The sequence below is a fragment of the Microcaecilia unicolor genome, chromosome 3, assembly GCF_901765095.1.
Source record: "Microcaecilia unicolor chromosome 3, aMicUni1.1, whole genome shotgun sequence".
In the NCBI taxonomy this organism is placed as follows: Eukaryota; Metazoa; Chordata; class Amphibia; order Gymnophiona; family Siphonopidae; genus Microcaecilia; species Microcaecilia unicolor.
In genome coordinates this window covers 172,525,066-172,543,255 of record NC_044033.1, presented here as the reverse complement: position 1 = coordinate 172,543,255, position 18,190 = coordinate 172,525,066, and the positions used below count along the sequence as shown (strand labels likewise).

General features: G+C 46.2%; 1 protein-coding gene across 1 annotated transcript in view; it reads right to left on the bottom strand.

Moving 5' to 3' along the window:
- The window catches only part of AGAP2 (ArfGAP with GTPase domain, ankyrin repeat and PH domain 2), a 503,122-nt gene that overhangs the window by 384,505 nt on the left and 100,427 nt on the right, over positions 1-18,190 (bottom strand). The window contains exon 2 of the mRNA XM_030196588.1: positions 1,940-1,998. Coding sequence (XP_030052448.1) covers positions 1,940-1,998 — 59 coding nt within the window. The remainder of the gene's footprint in view (positions 1-1,939; positions 1,999-18,190) is intronic.

Genomic DNA, 18,190 nt, shown 5'->3' with positions numbered 1-18,190 from the left:
CTAATCACAAAGTTCCTTGAGCACCAGTGCATCCACCTTAGGAAACGCCTAATATTTCTCGATCTCCTCCGGGGCAAAAATGTAAAGACAATAGAAAACCCTGGCCCTCTGAAGGGGACCACTGGGATTCTCCCACTCTGTCATCATCATATGAACAAGGGTCATATAAAAAAGAAATTCTTCGGGGGCTGTGCAAGCCCCTCCAACAACAGATCCCCCTCCAGAGGCTTCAGCATGGAAAGGGCCCTTGTCACTTCGTCAAGAAGACAAGACAGCTCCTCTCTTCGAAAGTGACAGATTATATGGGGCCACGCTTCCTCAACTTCCCAAGGCAGGGGTCCCTCAGAATTCAAATTTGAGGGGGACCAGAAGTCCAAGAGGGCCTCCGATTCGCTGCCTTGCCTCCTCTGAGGACGCTGAACCTTCCAGAACCCTCAATTCAGTAGGAAGGGACCCACCATCTGCCTGTAGGGCCTGCTTGACCAACTGAGTCAAGCTATGGAGCCAAAAAGCCCCAGAGGCCCCCCAAAGTCAAACCCAAGGGGGGGAGGAAAGGAAGACCCCTACCCCCCCAATATGGACTGAGACCCTCCTGCTGCTGAAAAGCGTCAGCAGGAGAAAAAAACTGCAGCATTTAAAATGGCTGTTGTAACCGCCGATAACATCAGGAACATAGGTCCCGATGTCTCAGCAAAGACAACAGCCAAATCAGCGCCAGGAGCCCCTCCCCCCCAAAGCCATTTCCAAAGTCAAAAATGGCCCATCATACTGGGAACAGACAGAGCCGACAGCTGTATTCAGCCGCTGGCTCTTGCAAATCCAGCAGCGCCTGCTGGTCAGCATGCTCAACCACATGGCAGGCACATGTGAGCTTCTCTGACTGCTTGGGCCATCTTGGCCCAGACTCCAGTGTCTCCGCCATTCCCCAGTTCTCTAAGAATGCACTAGCAGGGAAATCTCTTGTACACTAGTAGAAGGAATTTTTCCCTGTCTCTATAAATCTCTTTTTTTTTTTAAATTTACTTTCTTAAAGCTGTAGTAGCAGCTTTAAAAGTAAAGGAGATTTATTCTCTTAAAGAGGGAATAAAGCTACCCAGATTAAATTTTTTTCACAAAACCTGGGCACTGCAGGGGGAGTCCATGGGGATTACACCCAAACAGGGTATATGGGCAAGACAGGTGGGGGGTTGGGGACCCACACCCTTCGGGAAAGGCCCCTTGGGACCAAGCCAAAGCCTCATACAGTGGCACCAAGAAGTGCGACAGGGGACTGCAAGGCCAAGCTTGGCGCTCAACCAGGTACGGTCCAAGACTATGAGCTTGGGAATGGTCGTTAGGCTTGACCACACCGTGAGGCCATGGTCAGCAGAGCAGGGAGTTTGGCCAGAGACTGGAGCACCAACAGCACAACCTAGCACCTGCTGAAGGTAGAGAAAAATACTGGACTGTTCCAGGGAGCACTCCAGTTTATACTGGTGATGTCACCGGTATAACTCAGTTTTCTCTACCTCCACCTGCTGGTAAAAGGGAATAACAACCCAATCGGGCAAAAGAGTGGAGCTGATGCAAAGAAAGAGATTCTTAATAATTTCACAGGAATTACCAAAAAGAAGAAAAGTCAATCATATGCAGATGCTAATAAATACAAGTGGGGAATACCACCCCAGCTTCAAAGAACCTCTATGCTGTTAGAAAATAGGTAGGTAGAGGGGAAAGACTACACTACACATGCTCTATTTTTTACCCACTGTCTCCAAGAACTTGTTGTTTTCACTGTTAGATATCACATATTGTACTAGACAGACCTTTGGTCTGAACCAAAATGGCATCTCTCACTTCAGTTTTACACAGAGACTGCACAAACATAAACCTAAGAATTCCTGACTGAGCTTAACATTGATCCACCTCATGCACTCCAAAGGAGAGAGAGAAGACTCACCAGTCTGAGCTCGGGGATGGAGCGAGTGAGGGTCCATTCCTGACTGTTGGAAACCGATTCTGGGGAGAGACACAATCAGTGAGTAAATGCACATTCAAACAGTTTCAAAAAGAAGCAAGAAAGAAGGGTCAAAGTTTATCAGCAGCCATTTAATTGCAAAACTTAGTGATCCCCCCAGTCCCACTTGCTCTCAAAATAAAATCCATATAGAGCTCGTTAGCAGCAAGACATGCATCTGTCAGGATATGGAATTGCATACAAAATATTCTACCAGAAATCTGGGGGGCAAATTTTCACATTGGGACATAGACCATATATATTGTACTTTTTATCTGAAGGGCTTGCACACAAATGTGTGTGCACTTTCACTTTGAAAAATGCCACCTAGACATATACCTAGAGCCACCTAGACAAATATCTACAAACACTATTTTTTCAGTTCAGCTGAAAGCACATTTAGAGGCTCTCACTAAAGCTTGGCACACACTAAAGGAATTAGTGTGTGCTACATGATAAGAAGCCCATAGGTATAAAATAGGCTTCTAAGCATTTAGCGCACATTAAGTTTAATAAAAGGGCCCCTTAGACTTTTAAATGAGGGAGGGAAATATTCAGGCAGCTGATTAATGGAGGGAAAATACTTTTTACCTGTGTTAATCACTTTGAAAATTGCCCTATTAACATATGAAAATGCTCACAAAAGCCATTAATCAAATACTTTGGAAGCTGTGATATTTATTGAACCGACAGCAACAATAAACATATATATTGGGATATTAACTGATTTGTTATTATTATCCGTATACACAAGAAGTAGCACATATGAGTTTATCTTGTTGGGCAGACTAGATGGACCGTGCAGGTCTTTTTCTGCCGTCATCTACTATGTTACTATGCTACTATTATCATTATTTATTATAGCAATCATCATACAACCAATATTCGTGCTTTAAACGTTTCAGTTCTGGCACTTATACTTTTTTGTGGCCAAAATAAATAACCCAGTATTTTATAAAAGGACAGGACAAAAAGTTTAAGCCACTAGAATGTGTAGGGCCAGAGGAGGTGTGTCAGGAGCAGTAACGGGGAGTGTGTCAAGGCAAAATATTGGGAATTATTATAAAGAAAAAAATTACAGAATACTTAGACAAACATGGTTTAATAGGACACAGCATGGATTCAGCCAAGGGAAGTCTTGTCTCACCATTTTGCTTTATTTCTTTGAATGTATGAATAAACATGTAGATAAAGGTGAGCCGGTTGATGTAATGCATCTAGATTTTCAAAAAGCTTTTGACAAAGTTCCTCATGAGAGACTCCTAAGAACACTAAAAAGTCATGGGATAGGAGGCAATGTCCTTCTGTGGATTAGGAATTTATTATTGGACAGAAAACAGAAGGTAGGTTTAAATGGTCATTTTTCTTAGTGGAGGAGTGCCGCAGGGATCAGTACTGGGACTGGTGCTATTTAATATATCTATAAATGATCTGGAAATCAGAACAATGAATGAAGTGATTAAATTTGCAGATGACACAAAACTGTTAATAGTTGTTAAAACACATGAAGACTGTGAAAAATTGCAGGAAGACCTTAGGAAATTGAAAGACTAGGCTTCTAGATGGCAGATGAAATTTAATGTGAACAAATGTAAAGTGATGAACATTGGGAAGAATAATCCAAATCATATTTACACAATGATAGTATCCACCTTGGGAGTCAGCACTCAAGAAAAAGAAAAAGATCTAGGTATCAGTGTAGACAATCCCCAAGATTCTACACAGCACGTGCAAATCCAATTGTAAACTGGAATTATGATAGTTTTCGGAAGTCTCTGAAGACTATTCTTTTTAGAAAATTTGTCAGTTAATTTTCTTTTTTATTTAATTAGATTGTATAATTGTAATTCCCAAGGTTTGTCTCAGTTTTTAGTTCTTATTTTATTCTAAACCGCCTAGTACTCACAGGTCAGACTGTCTAGACATATAACATAATGCAATATAATGTAATGTTTGGACATGTTACTAGAGAAAAAGTCCATAGTCTGCTATTCAGATAGACATGGGGAAAGCCACTGCTTGTCCTGGGACTGGTAGCGTGGAATGTTCCTGCTGTTTGGGTTTCTGCCAGGTACTTGTGACCTGGATTGGCCACTGCTGGAAACAGAATACTGGACTAGATGGACTACTGGTCTGACCAGTATGGTTATTCTTATGTTCTTATGTAAGGGCGGCGCTGTGTCAGCGAGGTCTATCCTTGATTCCAGGTAGCACACTGACGTACAACAAATGCAAGATGAACGTCAGGACTAAGATCACCTTTAAATCATGAATAAATGCTGCCACAGAATGTCCCTGTGACTGTCTGCATTGATGACAACTGCAAGGGAGCTGAGGGTCTGTGAGCCTGATTGCCATTTCTGTCCACCTACGTCTGTAATCTGAAACCAAATCTGCTACCCCCTTCCACCTTCCAATACCATACCAAACACTTCTTGCTCCTCACCTTTCTCCTTCTCCTCCCTCGCTGGGGTGCAGTGGGTCCCTTCTGTGATCCTGTCTGGTTCTCAACAGGTTCATCTGGCATTCTGCTCCTTCTACCATCTAAGGTGAGGTTTCCCATGCGGGACAAGAACTGCTGCTTTGGAGCCACTACAAACCTTCCCGTGCAGCCTCTGCCAGAGACTGTAAAATGGTAAGCATCATGTTTACATATGCCTTTAAAAAAAAAAAGGTCCAGATGAGAGGACTATAAACACTGCTATTTGGTATGTCCTAGTTTCTGAAACTACTGCCAAGCTCTAAACTTTTAGGGATGCAAAACGTCTATGCCTGCCATTTTACAAAGCTGGCAGCTTCTCAGACTCAGTATTAAAATGTGAGCCAGATTTGTTTATAGAAGATTTGAGTGGTACAACATTCTTTTTATTTCAATAGCTTTTTGTGATTTGATGCCCTTTATATTGTATTTGCTAATGGTGTATGTACCTTACTCCATTTCTGCACAGTGCTGAGTAAAACGAAGATACTTACCTGTAGCAGGTATTCTCCGAGGACAGCAGGCTTCACATTCTCACAAGTGGGTAGACAATCCCACATCGCCCGGGTCGGTAGTATACCAAAGAAAACGACGAGAGTTTTCTGGAGCGCAAGCAGTGCTTCAACGCGCATGCATGATTGCCTTCCCTCCCGCAGCACGACCGGGCCTCTCACTTTAATATTAAAGCAAAAACTGAAATAAAAAGTGAAGAAAAACTACTCCAAAGGGAGGTGGGTGAGATTGTGAGAATGTGAAACCTGCTGTCCTCGGAGAATACCGGTTACAGGTAAATATCTTTGCTTATCTGGAGGACAAGCAGGCTTACATTCTCACAAGTGGGGAATCCGTAGCATCCAGGCTCACCCAAAACAACAAAAAATAGTCAATCGGGCCTCGCAACGGCGAGGACTTAACACAGATTAACCTGAAACAATATACAACTAGATGAGGGTGCAGCCTGGAACAGAACAAAATGGGCCTAGGAAGGTGGAGTTGGATTCTAGACCCCCAAAAGATTCTGCAACACTGACTGCCCAAACCGACTGTCGTGTCGGGAATCCTGCTCAAGGCAGTAATGAGATGTAAATGTGTGGACTGAAGACCACATCGCAGCTTTGCAAATCTCTTCAATGGAGGCTGACTTCATGTGGGCTACCAATGCAGCCATGGTTCTAACATTATGTCTCCACATCTGACATCACTGCGGAAACTCAGGCCAAAGTATCGGCCTGCTTATCCGACATTGCTGCCTGGATGTCCAACCGCCACCTGAAACTGAACATGGCCAAGACCGAGCTCATTGTCTTTCCACCCAAACCCACTTCTCCTCTTCCTCCACTCTCTATTTCAGTCGATAACACCCTCATCCTCCCCGTCTCATCTGCCCGCAACCTCGGAGTCATCTTCGACTCCTTCCTCTCCTTCTCTGCGCATATCCAGCAGACAGCCAAGACCTGTCGCTTCTTTCTCTATAACATCAGCAAAATTCGCCCTTTCCTGTCTGAGCACACCACCCGTACTCTCATCCACGCTCTCATTACCTCTCGCCTTGACTACTGCAACCTACTCCTCACTGGCCTCCCACTTAGCCATCTATCCCCCCTTCAATCCATTCAGAACTCTGCTGCGCGTCTTATCTTCCGCCTAGACCGATATGCTCATATCACCCCTCTCCTCAAGTCACTTCACTGGCTTCCGATCAGGTACCGCATACAGTTCAAGCTTCTCTTATTAACTTACAAATGCACTCAATCTGCAGCCCCTCATTACCTCTCTACCCTCATCTCCCCTTACGCTCCTACCCGAAACCTCCGCTCACAGGACAAATCCCTCCTCTCAGTACCCTTCTCCACCACCGCCAACTCCGGGCTCCGCACTTTCTGCCTCGCCTCACCCTATGCTTGGAATAAACTCCCTGAACCCATACGCCAAGCCCCCTCCCTGCCAATCTTCAAATCCTTCCTCAAAGCCCACCTCTTCAATGTCGCTTTCGGCACCTAACCATTATTCATCTATTCAGGAAATCTAGACTGTCTTAATTTGATTGACTGCACTTTTTTGTCCTTTAGATTGTAAGCTCCTTCGAGCAGGGACTGTTCTCTGTGTTAAATTGTACAGAGCTGCGTAACCCTGGTAGCGCTTTATAAATGTTAAAGTAGTAGTAGTATGAGCTGTGACATGACCCTCCAAAGTCAGCCCAGATCGGGAATAAGTGAAGGAAATGCAATCTGCTAACCAACTGGTGCATTTACCGAAGGCAACCTCCCTCCGGTTGAGATCAAAAGAAACAAACAACTGGGTGGACTATCTGAAGGAGTTCGTACGCTACATGTAAAAAGCCAATGCTCTCTTGCAGTCCAAGGTGTACCAGCTGCGATGGGCATGAGGATGGGAAAAGAATGTTGGCAAGACAATCGACTGGTTCAGTTGGAACTCTGACACCACCTTCGGCAGGAATTTGGGATGCGTGCAGAGGATTACTCTGTTGTGATGAAACTTAGTATAAGGTGCATCCACTAATAAGGCCTGAAGCTCACTGACCTATGAGCTGAAGTAACAGCCACCAGGAAAATGACCTTCCAGGTCAAGTACTTCAGATGGCAGGAATTCAGTGGGTCAAAAGGAGCTTTCATCAGCTGGGTGAGAAAAACATTGAAATCCCATGAAACTGGTGGAGGTTTGACAGGAGGATCTGACAAAAGCAAACCTCTCATGAAGCGAACAACTAAAGGCTATCCAGAGATAGGCTTACCTTCTACATGCTGCTAAGCACTGATTGCACTAAGGTGAACCCTTACGAAGTTGGTCTTGGGACCAGACTCTGATAAGTGTAGAAGGTATTGAAACAGGGCTGTGTAGGACAAGAAAGGGGATCTAGAGCCTTGCTGTCACACCAGACGACAAACCTCCTCCATTTAAAAGAATAACACCTCTTAGTGTAATCTTGCCTGGAAGACAGCAAGACTTGGGAGACACTCTCTGAAAGACCTAAGGAAGCAAATTCTAGGCTCTCAACATCCAGGCCATGAGAGCCAGAGACTGGAGGTTGGGATGTAGAAGCGACCCTTCGTTCTGGGTGATGAGGGTTGGAAAACACTCTAGTCTCCATAGTTCTTCGGAGGACAATTCCAGAAGAAGAGGGAACCATATCTGCCGTAGCCAATAGGGCGCAATTAGAATCATGGTTCTCTTTCTGAGAAGTTCTGAGAGAAGAGGACATTTCTCTAGTAAGTGAATGCTACTTTGCTTTGTGCTTTGGGAACTAAAAGATTGGGGTTTAAAGGAGGAATTGTAGGTCAGTGTTAGGCAAAATAAAAATATAAAAAGCAAATGTTAACAACTAATCTCCATAGTCTTTTCCACTTATTTTTAAAAGCTTTGTACCACAGCATTAACAGATAGAATCTAACAGGCACTGCAGGATCTAGTTTAGTCTTCCCACCCACCCTTAGGACAACTCTTCAATTATAGTCAGTTATTGTAATTAGGGTAACAAGCAAGGAGTGCTCTTACAGAGTTTTAAATACATTTCATTACCATCTAAGAAGGAAACACTAAATAAATATCCTTAATACTGTAGCAAGTTTTAAATGATTGAAAAACTCAAAAACACTAAGATGGAGTCAGCACTCCAGCAGCGAGAGAGGGGTGCTATCCAGTCTTTTGCATTGAGTGTCACATGTATGATTATCCCCCAGTTGATGAGATCTCAAATGTGTGTGTCTGATGCAAAGAGCTCCTAGCTCTTAGAGAACATGTCCGTTCTCTTGAGGCTAGAGTAGCAGACTTGGTGGAGCTGAAGGAGACAGAGAGGTACATAGAGGAGACCTAAAGGGATGATGTAGAGAAGTCCCACCTCCAGTCTGGTAGACCCTGTGCTACCTTGGAGGAGGGAGGTCTCCTAGAAGGAGAGCATCACCCTGGTGAACTAGGAATTACTCCTGCAGCCAGGACCTGCCCACCAGAGGATGTACTATCCTCGTGAACCGAGGATATGTCTCCAAGTGCTGCCCGGGAGGGAAAGGTTAGGACAGCCATTGTAGTTGGTGATTCGATCATTAGGCATAGATAGCTGGGTGGCTGGTGGATGTGAGGATCGCCTGGTGACTTGCCTGCCTGGTGCGAAGGTGGCGGACCTCACGCGTCACCTAGATAGGATTTTAGATAATGCTGGGGAGGAGTCGGCTGTCTTGGTACATGTGGGTACCAATGACATAGGAAAATGTGGGAGAGAGGTTCTGGAAGCCAAATTTAGGCTCTTAGGTAGAAAGCTCAAATCCAGATCCTCTAGGGTAGCATTTTCTGAAACGCTACCTGTTCCATGCGCAGGGCCAAAGAGACAGGCAGAGCTCCGGAGTCTCAATGCATGGATGAGACGATGGTGCAGGGAGGAGGGTTTTAGATTTGTTAGGAACTGGGCAACATTCTGGGGAAGGGGGAACCTATTACGAAAGGAAGGGCTCCACCTTAACCAGGGTGGGACCAGGCTGCTGGCATCGGCATTTAAAAAGGAGATCGAGCACCTTTTAAACTAGAAATAGGGGGAAGGCCAACAGTCGCTCAAAAGCGCATGGTTCGGGATAAGGTATCTTGCAAAGATACCTCACAAACAGGGAAGATAGGGTTTCTGGATAGTGAGGTTGCGCAACAGACAGTGGTGCCCTTAAATACAACTAAAGATCAGACAAAAGATGGCAAATCAATAGTGTCAAGTACTAAGCATCATGCAAATAGGAACAACAAACATACTCTGAAATGTCTATATGTAAATGCTAGGAGTCTAAGAAATAAGATGGGAGAGTTGGAATATATTGCACTAAATGAAAAATTGGATATAATAGGCATTACTGAGACCTGGTGGAAGGAGGATAACCAGTGGGACACTGTCATACCGGGGTACAAAGTATATCTTAGTGATAGGGTAGACCGGACTGGTGGAGGGGTAGCATTGTATATTAACAAGAGCCTTGACTCAGATACATTACAAATTCAGCAGGACACAAATCACACCTTTGAATCATTGTGGGTTGAAATTCCATGTATAAAAGGGAAAAGGACGGTGATAGGAGTGTTCTACCGTCCGCCTCGCCAGGATGAGCAGGTAGACGCAGAAATGATAAAAGAAATCAGAGATGCAAACAAAAAGGGCAATGTGATAATAATGGGTGACTTCAATTATCCAAATATAGCCTGGGTAAATGTAGCATCGGGACACGCTAGAGAGGTACAATTCCTTGATGAAATCAAGGACAGCTTAATGGAGCAGCTGGTGCAGGAGCCGACGAGAGAAGGAAAAATTTTAGACTTGGTCCTTAGTGGAGCGCATGATCTGGTGAGGGACGTTATGGTACTGGGCCGCTTGATAACAGTGATCATAATATGATCAGTTTTGATATCAACCTTGAAGTAACTATACACAGGAAGCGTTTAACTTTAAAAATGGATACTATGATAAAATGAGAAAAATGATTAAAAAAAACTTAGGGGGGCAACTGAGAGGGTAGAAACTGTACAACAAGCATGGACGCTGTTCAAAAATACCATCCTGGAGGCCCAGGCCAAACATATTGCACAAATTAGAAAAGAAAGACAGAAGTCCAAAAGACAGCCGGCATGGTTGAAAAGTAAGGTGAAGGAAGCTATTAGGGCTAAAAAAACGCCTTCAGAAAATGGAAGAAGGAACCGTCTGAAAATAACAAGAAGCAGCATAAGGAGTGTCAAAGCAAATGCAAGGCGCAGATAAAGAAGGCAAAGAGGGATTATGAAAAAAAAGATAGCATTAGAGGCAAAAAAACATAGCAAAAAATTTTTTCGGTATATTAAAAGCAGGAAGCTGGCAAAAGAATCGGTTGGGCCGCTGGATGACCAAGGAGTAAAAGGGGCGATCAAGGAAAATAAAGACGTAGCGGAGAGATTGAATGAATTCTTTGCTTCGGTCTTCACTGAGGAAGATTTGGGTGGGATACCGGTGTCGGAAATGGTATTTCAAGCGGACGAGTCGGAGAAACTTACTGACTTCACGCTAAACCTGGAGGACATAATGGGGCAGTTCAGCAAACTGAAAAGTAGAAAATCTCCTGGACCAGATGGTATTCATCCTAGAGTACTGATAGAACTGAAAAATGAGCTTACGGAGCTACTCTTAGTGATAAGCAATTTATCCTTAAAATCGAGCGTGGTATCGGAAGATTGGAGGGTGGCCAATGTAACGCTGATTTTTAAAAAAGGTTCCAGGGGAGATCCGGGAAATTACAGACCGGTGAGTCTGATGTCGATGCCGAGGAAAATAGTAGAGGCTATTATCAAAAACAAAATTATAGAGCACATCCAAGGACCTGGATTACTGAGATCAAGTCAGCACGGCTTTTGTGTGGGGAAATCTTGCCTGACCAATTTACTTCAATTCTTTGAAGGAGTAAACAAACATGTGGACAAAGGGGAGCCAGTTGATATTGTGTATCTGGATTTTCAAAAGGTGTTTGACAAGGTACCTCATGAAAGGCTGCAGAGGAAATTGGAGGGTCATGGGATAGGAGGAAATGTCCTATTGTGGATTAAAAACTGGTTGAAGGATAGGAAACAGAGAGTGGGGTTAAATGGGCAGTACTCACAATGGAGAAGGGTAGTTAGTGGGGTTCCTCAGGGGTCTGTGCTAGGACCGCTGCTTTTTAATATATTTATAAATGATTTAGAGATAGGAGTAACTAGCGAGGTAATTAAATTTGCTGATGACACAAAGTTATTCAAAGTTGTTAACTCATGACAGGATTGTGAAAAATTACAGAAGGACCTTACGAGACTGGGAGACTGGGCGGCTAAATGGCAGATGACGTTTAATGTGAGCAAGTGCAAGGTGATGCATGTGAGAAAAAAAGAACCCAAATTACAGCTACGTCATGCAAGGTTCCACGTTAGGAGTTACGGACCAAGAAAGGGATCTGGGTGTCGTCGTTGATAATACACTGAAACCTTCTGCTCAGTGTGCTGCTGCGGCTAGGAAAGCGAATAGAATGTTGGGTATTATTAGGAAAGGTATGGAAAACAGGTGTGAGGATGTTATAATGCTGTTGTATCGCTCCATGGTGTGACCGCACCTTGAGTATTGTGTTCAATTCTGGTCGCCGCATCTCAAGAAAGATATAGTAGAATTGGAAAAGGTGCAGTGAAGGGCGACTAAAATGATAGTGGGGATGGGACGACTTCCCTATGAAGAAAGACTAAGGAGGCTAGGGCTTTTCAGCTTGGAGAAGAGAAGGCTGAGGGGAGACATGATAGAGGTATATAAAATAATGAGTGGAGTGGAACAAGTGGATGTGAAGCGTCTGTTTATGCTTTCCAAAAATACTAGGGCTAGGGGGCATGCGATGAAACTACAGTGTAGTAAATTTAAAACAAATCGAAGAAACGTTTTCTTCACCCAACGCATAATTAAACTCTGGAATTCGTTGCCGGAGAACGTGGTGAAGACGGTTAGCTTGGCAGAGTTTAAAAAGGGGTTAGACGGTTTCCTAAAGGACAAGTCCATAAACCACTAGTAAATGGACTTGGGAAAAATCCACAATTCCAGGAATAACATGTATAGAATGTTTGTACGTTTGGGAAGCTTGCCAGGTGCCCTTGGCCTGAATTGGCCGCTGTCGTGGACAGAATGCTGGGCTCGATGGACCCTTGGTCTTTTCCCAGTGTGGCATTACTTATGTGGTCTTGCTTGAGTTTCAACAAAGTCTTTCCCACTAGAGGTATTGGAGGACACGCATACAAAAGGCCTGTCCCCCAATGAAAGAGGAAGGCATCTGATGCTAGTTTGTCGTGGGCCTGAAGCCTGGAACAGAACAGAGGAACACTGTGGTTGAACTGAGTGGCAAAAAGATCCACAGAGGGGGTGTCCCACACTTGGAAGATCTTTCAAGCTATGTCCACATTTAGAGACCATTCGTGTGGTTGCATTATCCTGCTCAGCCTGTCGGCCAGGCCATTCTTTACGCCTGCCAGATAGGTGGCTTGGAGAAACACGCCGTGACGGCGCACCCAAAGCCATATCTGGACGGCTTCCTGACACAGAAGGCGAGATCCAGTGCCCCCCTGCTTGTTGATGTAATACATCACCTGATTGTCTGTTTGAATTAGAATAATTTGGTCGGACAGCCAAGTCTCTGAAAGCCTGTAGAGCGTTCCAGATCACTCGGAGCTCCAAGAGATTGATCTGAAGACTCGTTTTCTGGAGGGACCACGCTCCTTGGGTGTGAAGCCCATCTACATTAGCTCCCCAACCTAGGAGAGACGCATCTGTCGTCAGCACCTTCTTCGGCTGAGGAATTTGAATGGGAGTCCCAGGTTCAAATTGGGTCAAATTCTCCACCATTGAAGAGAGCGTACCAGCTCCGGGGACACTTGGATGACATCCACCAGGCTGCCCGTGTCTTGAAACCACTGGGAAGCAAGGGTCTATTGAGCTGACCTCATGTGGAGAAGTGCCATGGGAGTAGCATAGAATGTGGAAGCCACCTGGCCCAGTAATCTCAACATCTGCCGAGCTATGACCGCATGTGTATCTGGAAGATATGCTCAGACAGTCTTGGTGTCGAGCAGGGCTCCTATTAATTCCAATTGTTTAGCCGGATGGAGATGGGACTTGGGGTAGTTTACAACAAACCTTAGTAGCTCCAGCACCCGAATAGTCATCCGTATGTCCCGAGCACCCTCCTCCGAGGTGCTCTTCACCAGCCAATTGTCGAAATAAGGGTAACACATGAATTCCCAGTCTGCGTAGTGATGTTGCAACTACCGCTAGACATTTTGTAAAAACCCTGGGGGCCGAAGCGAGGCCAAAAGACAACACATGGTACTGAAAGTGATGTGTTTAAATTGTACAGCGCTGCGTAACCCTAGTAGCGCTCTAGAAATGTTAAGTAGTAGTAGTAGTGTTCCCAGCCGAAAACAAAGATACTTCCTGCATGCTGAAAGTATCGGGATGTGAGTGTATGCATCCTTCAACTCCAGAGAGAACAGCCAATCATTTTCCTGAATCATGGGAAGAAGGGTGCCCAGGGAAACCATCATGTGGACTAGGAATTTGTTCAGGACCCTTAGGTCTAGGATGGGATGCATCCCCCGTCTTTTTCTGCACAAGGAAGTACCTGGAATAGAATCCGTGCCCTTCTTCCCCTGGTGGAATGGGTTCAACCATTTGGGCTTTTAGAAAGGCAAAGAGTTTCTCTGCAAGTACCTGCCTGTGCTGAGAGCTGAAAGAATGAGCACTTGGTGGGCAATTTGGAGGTTTGGAAAGCAAAATGAGGGTGTATCCGAGATGGACTATTTGAAGAACCCAACAGTCAGAGGTTATGAGAGGCCACGGTAAAAAATCTTTAACCTCCCCCCAACCAGCAAGTCATCTGGAACGGACAATTTGATTGCGGCTATGCTCTGGAGCCAGTCAAAAGCTCGTCCCTTGCTTTTGCTGGGGAAAAGCAGGGGCCTTGGGCGCACACTGTTGATGAGAACGATGGGGCAGAGCCTGAACAGGTTGGCGAGCCGCAGGAGTGTACCTACACCTAGAATAGGAATAGAGGGCACTCTTTGACCTACCAAAATACCTCCTGGATGAGGAGGTAGTAGCAGAAGATGCCCAGCAAGAGAGAGAAGATATAGCATCAGTATGCTTCATGATTTGGTCAGCGACCTCTTCGACCTTCTTTCCAAAAAGATCATCCCACCGGCCATCCTCTGCTGGACTGAATGGTCCAGGTCACAAACATGCTGCCATGAGAGTCTGTGAATTGCTATACCTTGGGCAGAGATTCTGGATGCCACATCAAAAGTGTCGTAAGTGCCCCTGGCCAAGAACTTGACCAACTGGCAAAATGGCTCGGCCTGGTCCGGAGGGAGCGCATCAACCAAGTCTGACAGCTGCCTCACTGAGTTCCACAAGCAAACACTTGTGAAGAGCTGGTAAGACTGAATACGGGCAATGAGCATAGTGGCCTGATACAACTTTCTCCCAAAGAGGTCCAGGGTTCTAGCTTATCTGCCTGGGGGAACCGAGGCATAGTCCCTAGTACTCCTGGCCTTTTTGAGAGCAGCGTCCACCACCATGGAGTCATGAGGTAACTGAGACCTCACCAACCCAGGTTCCCCGTGGATCCGATATTGGGAGTCAATCTTCTTAGGGACCACAGGGACAGACAGAATGCCCAGTTCCTGATAAGGACTGCCTTGAGTACCTCATGGAGAGGAGCCATCACTGCCTGCTTAGGTGAGAGGTGTAGTCCAGGACCTTGAACATCTTGGCCCTAGTGGAGAGGCTCTCTGTTGGAGACAGTGTCCTTTCAGGTGGAGGGGAAGGCTTAGAAGGGATCCCATAGGACTCATCGAAGAAGTACCTGGGATCCTCCTCTGATTCCCATGAGTGTTCTTCTTCGGTATCAACTGGGCCCACCTCAACATCGAGAATCCATGTCCTCAAGAACGGAGTCGAGGACTCGGATTCCACCTCGACTCCGGTGAAGCTTCCTCCACTGACGTCGAAGGGGTACCAGCCTGGGTGGCAATCGACACCGGGGTCGCAAGTGGCGCCAGCGTTGGAGGCTGCAAAGTGGTTGAGGGCCTGGCAGGGCCGCAGCAGAAGACATGGCAGATGCAGGCATCCCTGGTGCCGATGAACATCGCTGCATCAATCCCTCCAAAAGCTCAGGGAGCAAGGCTCGGATACGCTCATAGAGAGCTGCCATTGGTAAAGTCTGAGGGGCCAGTTGGAGCTCAAGTTGCTGAATTGCCTGGGGTGCAGAAGCAGGACCCCGGCTGCTGGGAGATGTACACATCAGTTACTCTTGAATGGAGGGGAAGCGATCCTTCCAGTGTCAACGCTTTTCTGGTGCCCGAGTCCCTAGGCATCCAGGAGCTCCCGGCACCGTGCATCGAAGGAAATCGGTGACAGTGCTTCTTGGCCACCTGATGCACATTACCCAAGCTCCTTGGTGCCGACAAGGACAATGTCGAATCCTCCTGTCACCTCGGGGTCGGGTCAGAGGATGGACGGTTCTGGGGGGGCCTGTGTAACAGGAGGCCTTGAGGCAGGTGAGACCCACTCAATGCCTCACTGCTCCCAGTGTCTCAGGGTCTTGCAGTAGCCATTCCCACCTCGACTCCCGATGCCACTGCCTCACTCGACATCGATGCTGACACTGCCGACCTCGCTGTAGAAGCCGATGTCGAAGAACCAGACCAGGCTCCAAAACGTTTCTCGCGTTGGATCTCTCAGGAAAATTGGGTCCTTTTCTTCATTCAAAGACAAAGGACACAATTTGCCAGTATGGTCGGGCCAGAGGCACTGAATACACCAAGAATGTGTGTCAGTACCCAAGATGGTCCGGTTGCACTGAGTACAACGTTTGAAGCCACTGGGAGTCTTCGATGACATGAAAGGAAAAATGGCTAGTGGTCAAAATTAAAAGTCGTATTTGTGCCTGAAAAGAGGGAAGGAGGCACAAAAAAACAAGAGACCCATCCAAGCATGCCTAAAAGCGGACTGCACCGAAAAACAAAAGAAAATTAAACATGGGCCAAAAAACTAAGAAACGTAAGGGACTTTTTTTTTAATAATGATAAAAAAGAAAATAAAGACAGGGGGAACGATAAACACCGCCGAAAGGCACAAAAAAGAAGCTCTCTCCCAGGCGTGTGAGGAGCAACGAAAAGAACTGATGCTTCTCATGTGGAGAAAACAAAACTGAGAGGCACGGTCGTGCTGCAGGCAGGAAGGCACTCGTGGATGCGCGTTAAAGAGACAAAGTTCTTGTCCTTTTCTTTGGTATACTACCAACCCGGGCAACACGTGATCGTCCACCCACTTGTAAGAATGTAAGCTTGCTTGTCCTCAGAGAAATAAAGGTTAAAAGACAAAATAAGCCAGCTGCTAAATGTTTGGAATTCCTCTGAGATTAAAGCCAGTGCTCTAACCATTAAGATACTCCTTCACACTATTCTGCACTGAAAAATGTTTAGCCACTCTCCAAGGTGCAAACAATTTAACCCTGCTCTGGAGGTACAATATGTTTTGCCCTGCTCCAAGGGCAAAATGTTTAGCTCTGCTCTGGAGGTGCAATACATTTTACTCGGCTTTGAAGAAAGACACATACAGGGGCTCCTCCAACTGCCACAGCTGGACAAAGGCATCTATCCCCTGCAAGGTTGCCTCCCTCTGGTGGCTGAAGAAGCGCTCTGTCATTGGAGGATGTAGCTATCAGGTCGAACACTGGCAGCCCCCACTGGTCCTGAATGAGCTAAAAGGCTGACAGCCTCAGCTCCCCCTCCCTGGGAGCCAACTGGGAGCAGCTGAGAAAGTCCACCTACACATTGTTCTTGTCTGCTATATGAACCACTGACAGGGCCTGTAGATGCCTCTCTGCCTAACGGCAGAGGCTCGCAGCTTCCAACACTACCACCTGGCTCCCGGTGCCACCTTGTTTATATAGGTTAACATGGTGGTGTTGTTCATCACCCGGTCCTTTCCTCGAAGCAGAAGAAGGAATTTCACCAAAGCTAGGCGTACCACCTGTGTCTCCAGGATTGACCATGAAGCCTCCAGCGAGGACCAATTGCTCTGTGCAACGCACCCCAAGTGATGCACTCCCCAGCTGAAGAAACCCGCATCTGTGATAACTACCATCAACTCTGGAGATTCCAGCGATTCCCCCTGGAGGAGGTGAACAGGACTATACACCAGTTCAGACTGGCTCCTGCCTTGGCAGACAAAGGGAAAAGGCACTCGAAATCTGGAGAACCCAGGGCGCACCTGGACAAGACACCTGACTGTAGAGGTCGTATGTGCACATTTGCCGAAGGCACCACCTCCAAAGTCACCGCCATGGAGCCCAACAGTTCTAAGTAATCCCAAACCTTGGGAGTCAGTGTCATGATTGTGGCTGTGACCCCCCCCCCCCCCCAGACTTACCTTATTTCTGGGGGTCAGCTTCTTAGCTGGCTTCTGTTTCTTCTGTCTGTCCTATCTGAGCTAGCTCTGTCTCTGTGTGCAGGCTGTTTTCAGCGTGGCTCTAATTACCTCACTATACTGCAGCTGTGTGGGTTTAGCCTCTCTGTGTTTCAGTATGCTGTCTGCCTGTGTCTGGTAGTTGTGTCATCATCAGGCAGGGCCTTGATAAGGAAGTGGTGTTCTTCCATTCAGGGCTTTTGCAACGTTTGCTATAGGTCCAGGTCAGTGTTGGTGCAGTGTGCACTTTTGACTTATGTGTTTAGCTTCCCTGCTTTTTCCTTGTGGCTCTCCTGCTTTCCCTTTTGGTGCTGTTAGAAGCACTTCTGTTAGTGGAGTGCTTAGGAGCATTCCTGGTAGCTTGGTGCTTAGGAGCACCTTTGGTAGTTTAGTGCGGTGGAGCACTGCTTTAGCTTGGTGCTTAGGAGCACCTATGTTAGTTTATGTGTTTTGCTTCCCTGCTTTCTCCTTGTGGCTCCCCTGTTTCCCCTTGGTTAGTTTAGTGCTGTGGGGCACTGCTGTAGTTCAGTGCATAGGTGCACTGTGTTTAGGAGTTCTTCTGTTAGTTTAGTGCTTAGGAATTCTTCTGTTGGTTTACTGTTAGGAGCACTTCTGTTAGTGTAGTGCTTAGGAGCACCCCTGTTAGTTTAGTGCGTAGGAGCACTTCTGTTAGGTCAGTACCTAGGAGCACTTCTGTTTCAAACTTGTTCTAGTATCCTGGTCCCTGTGT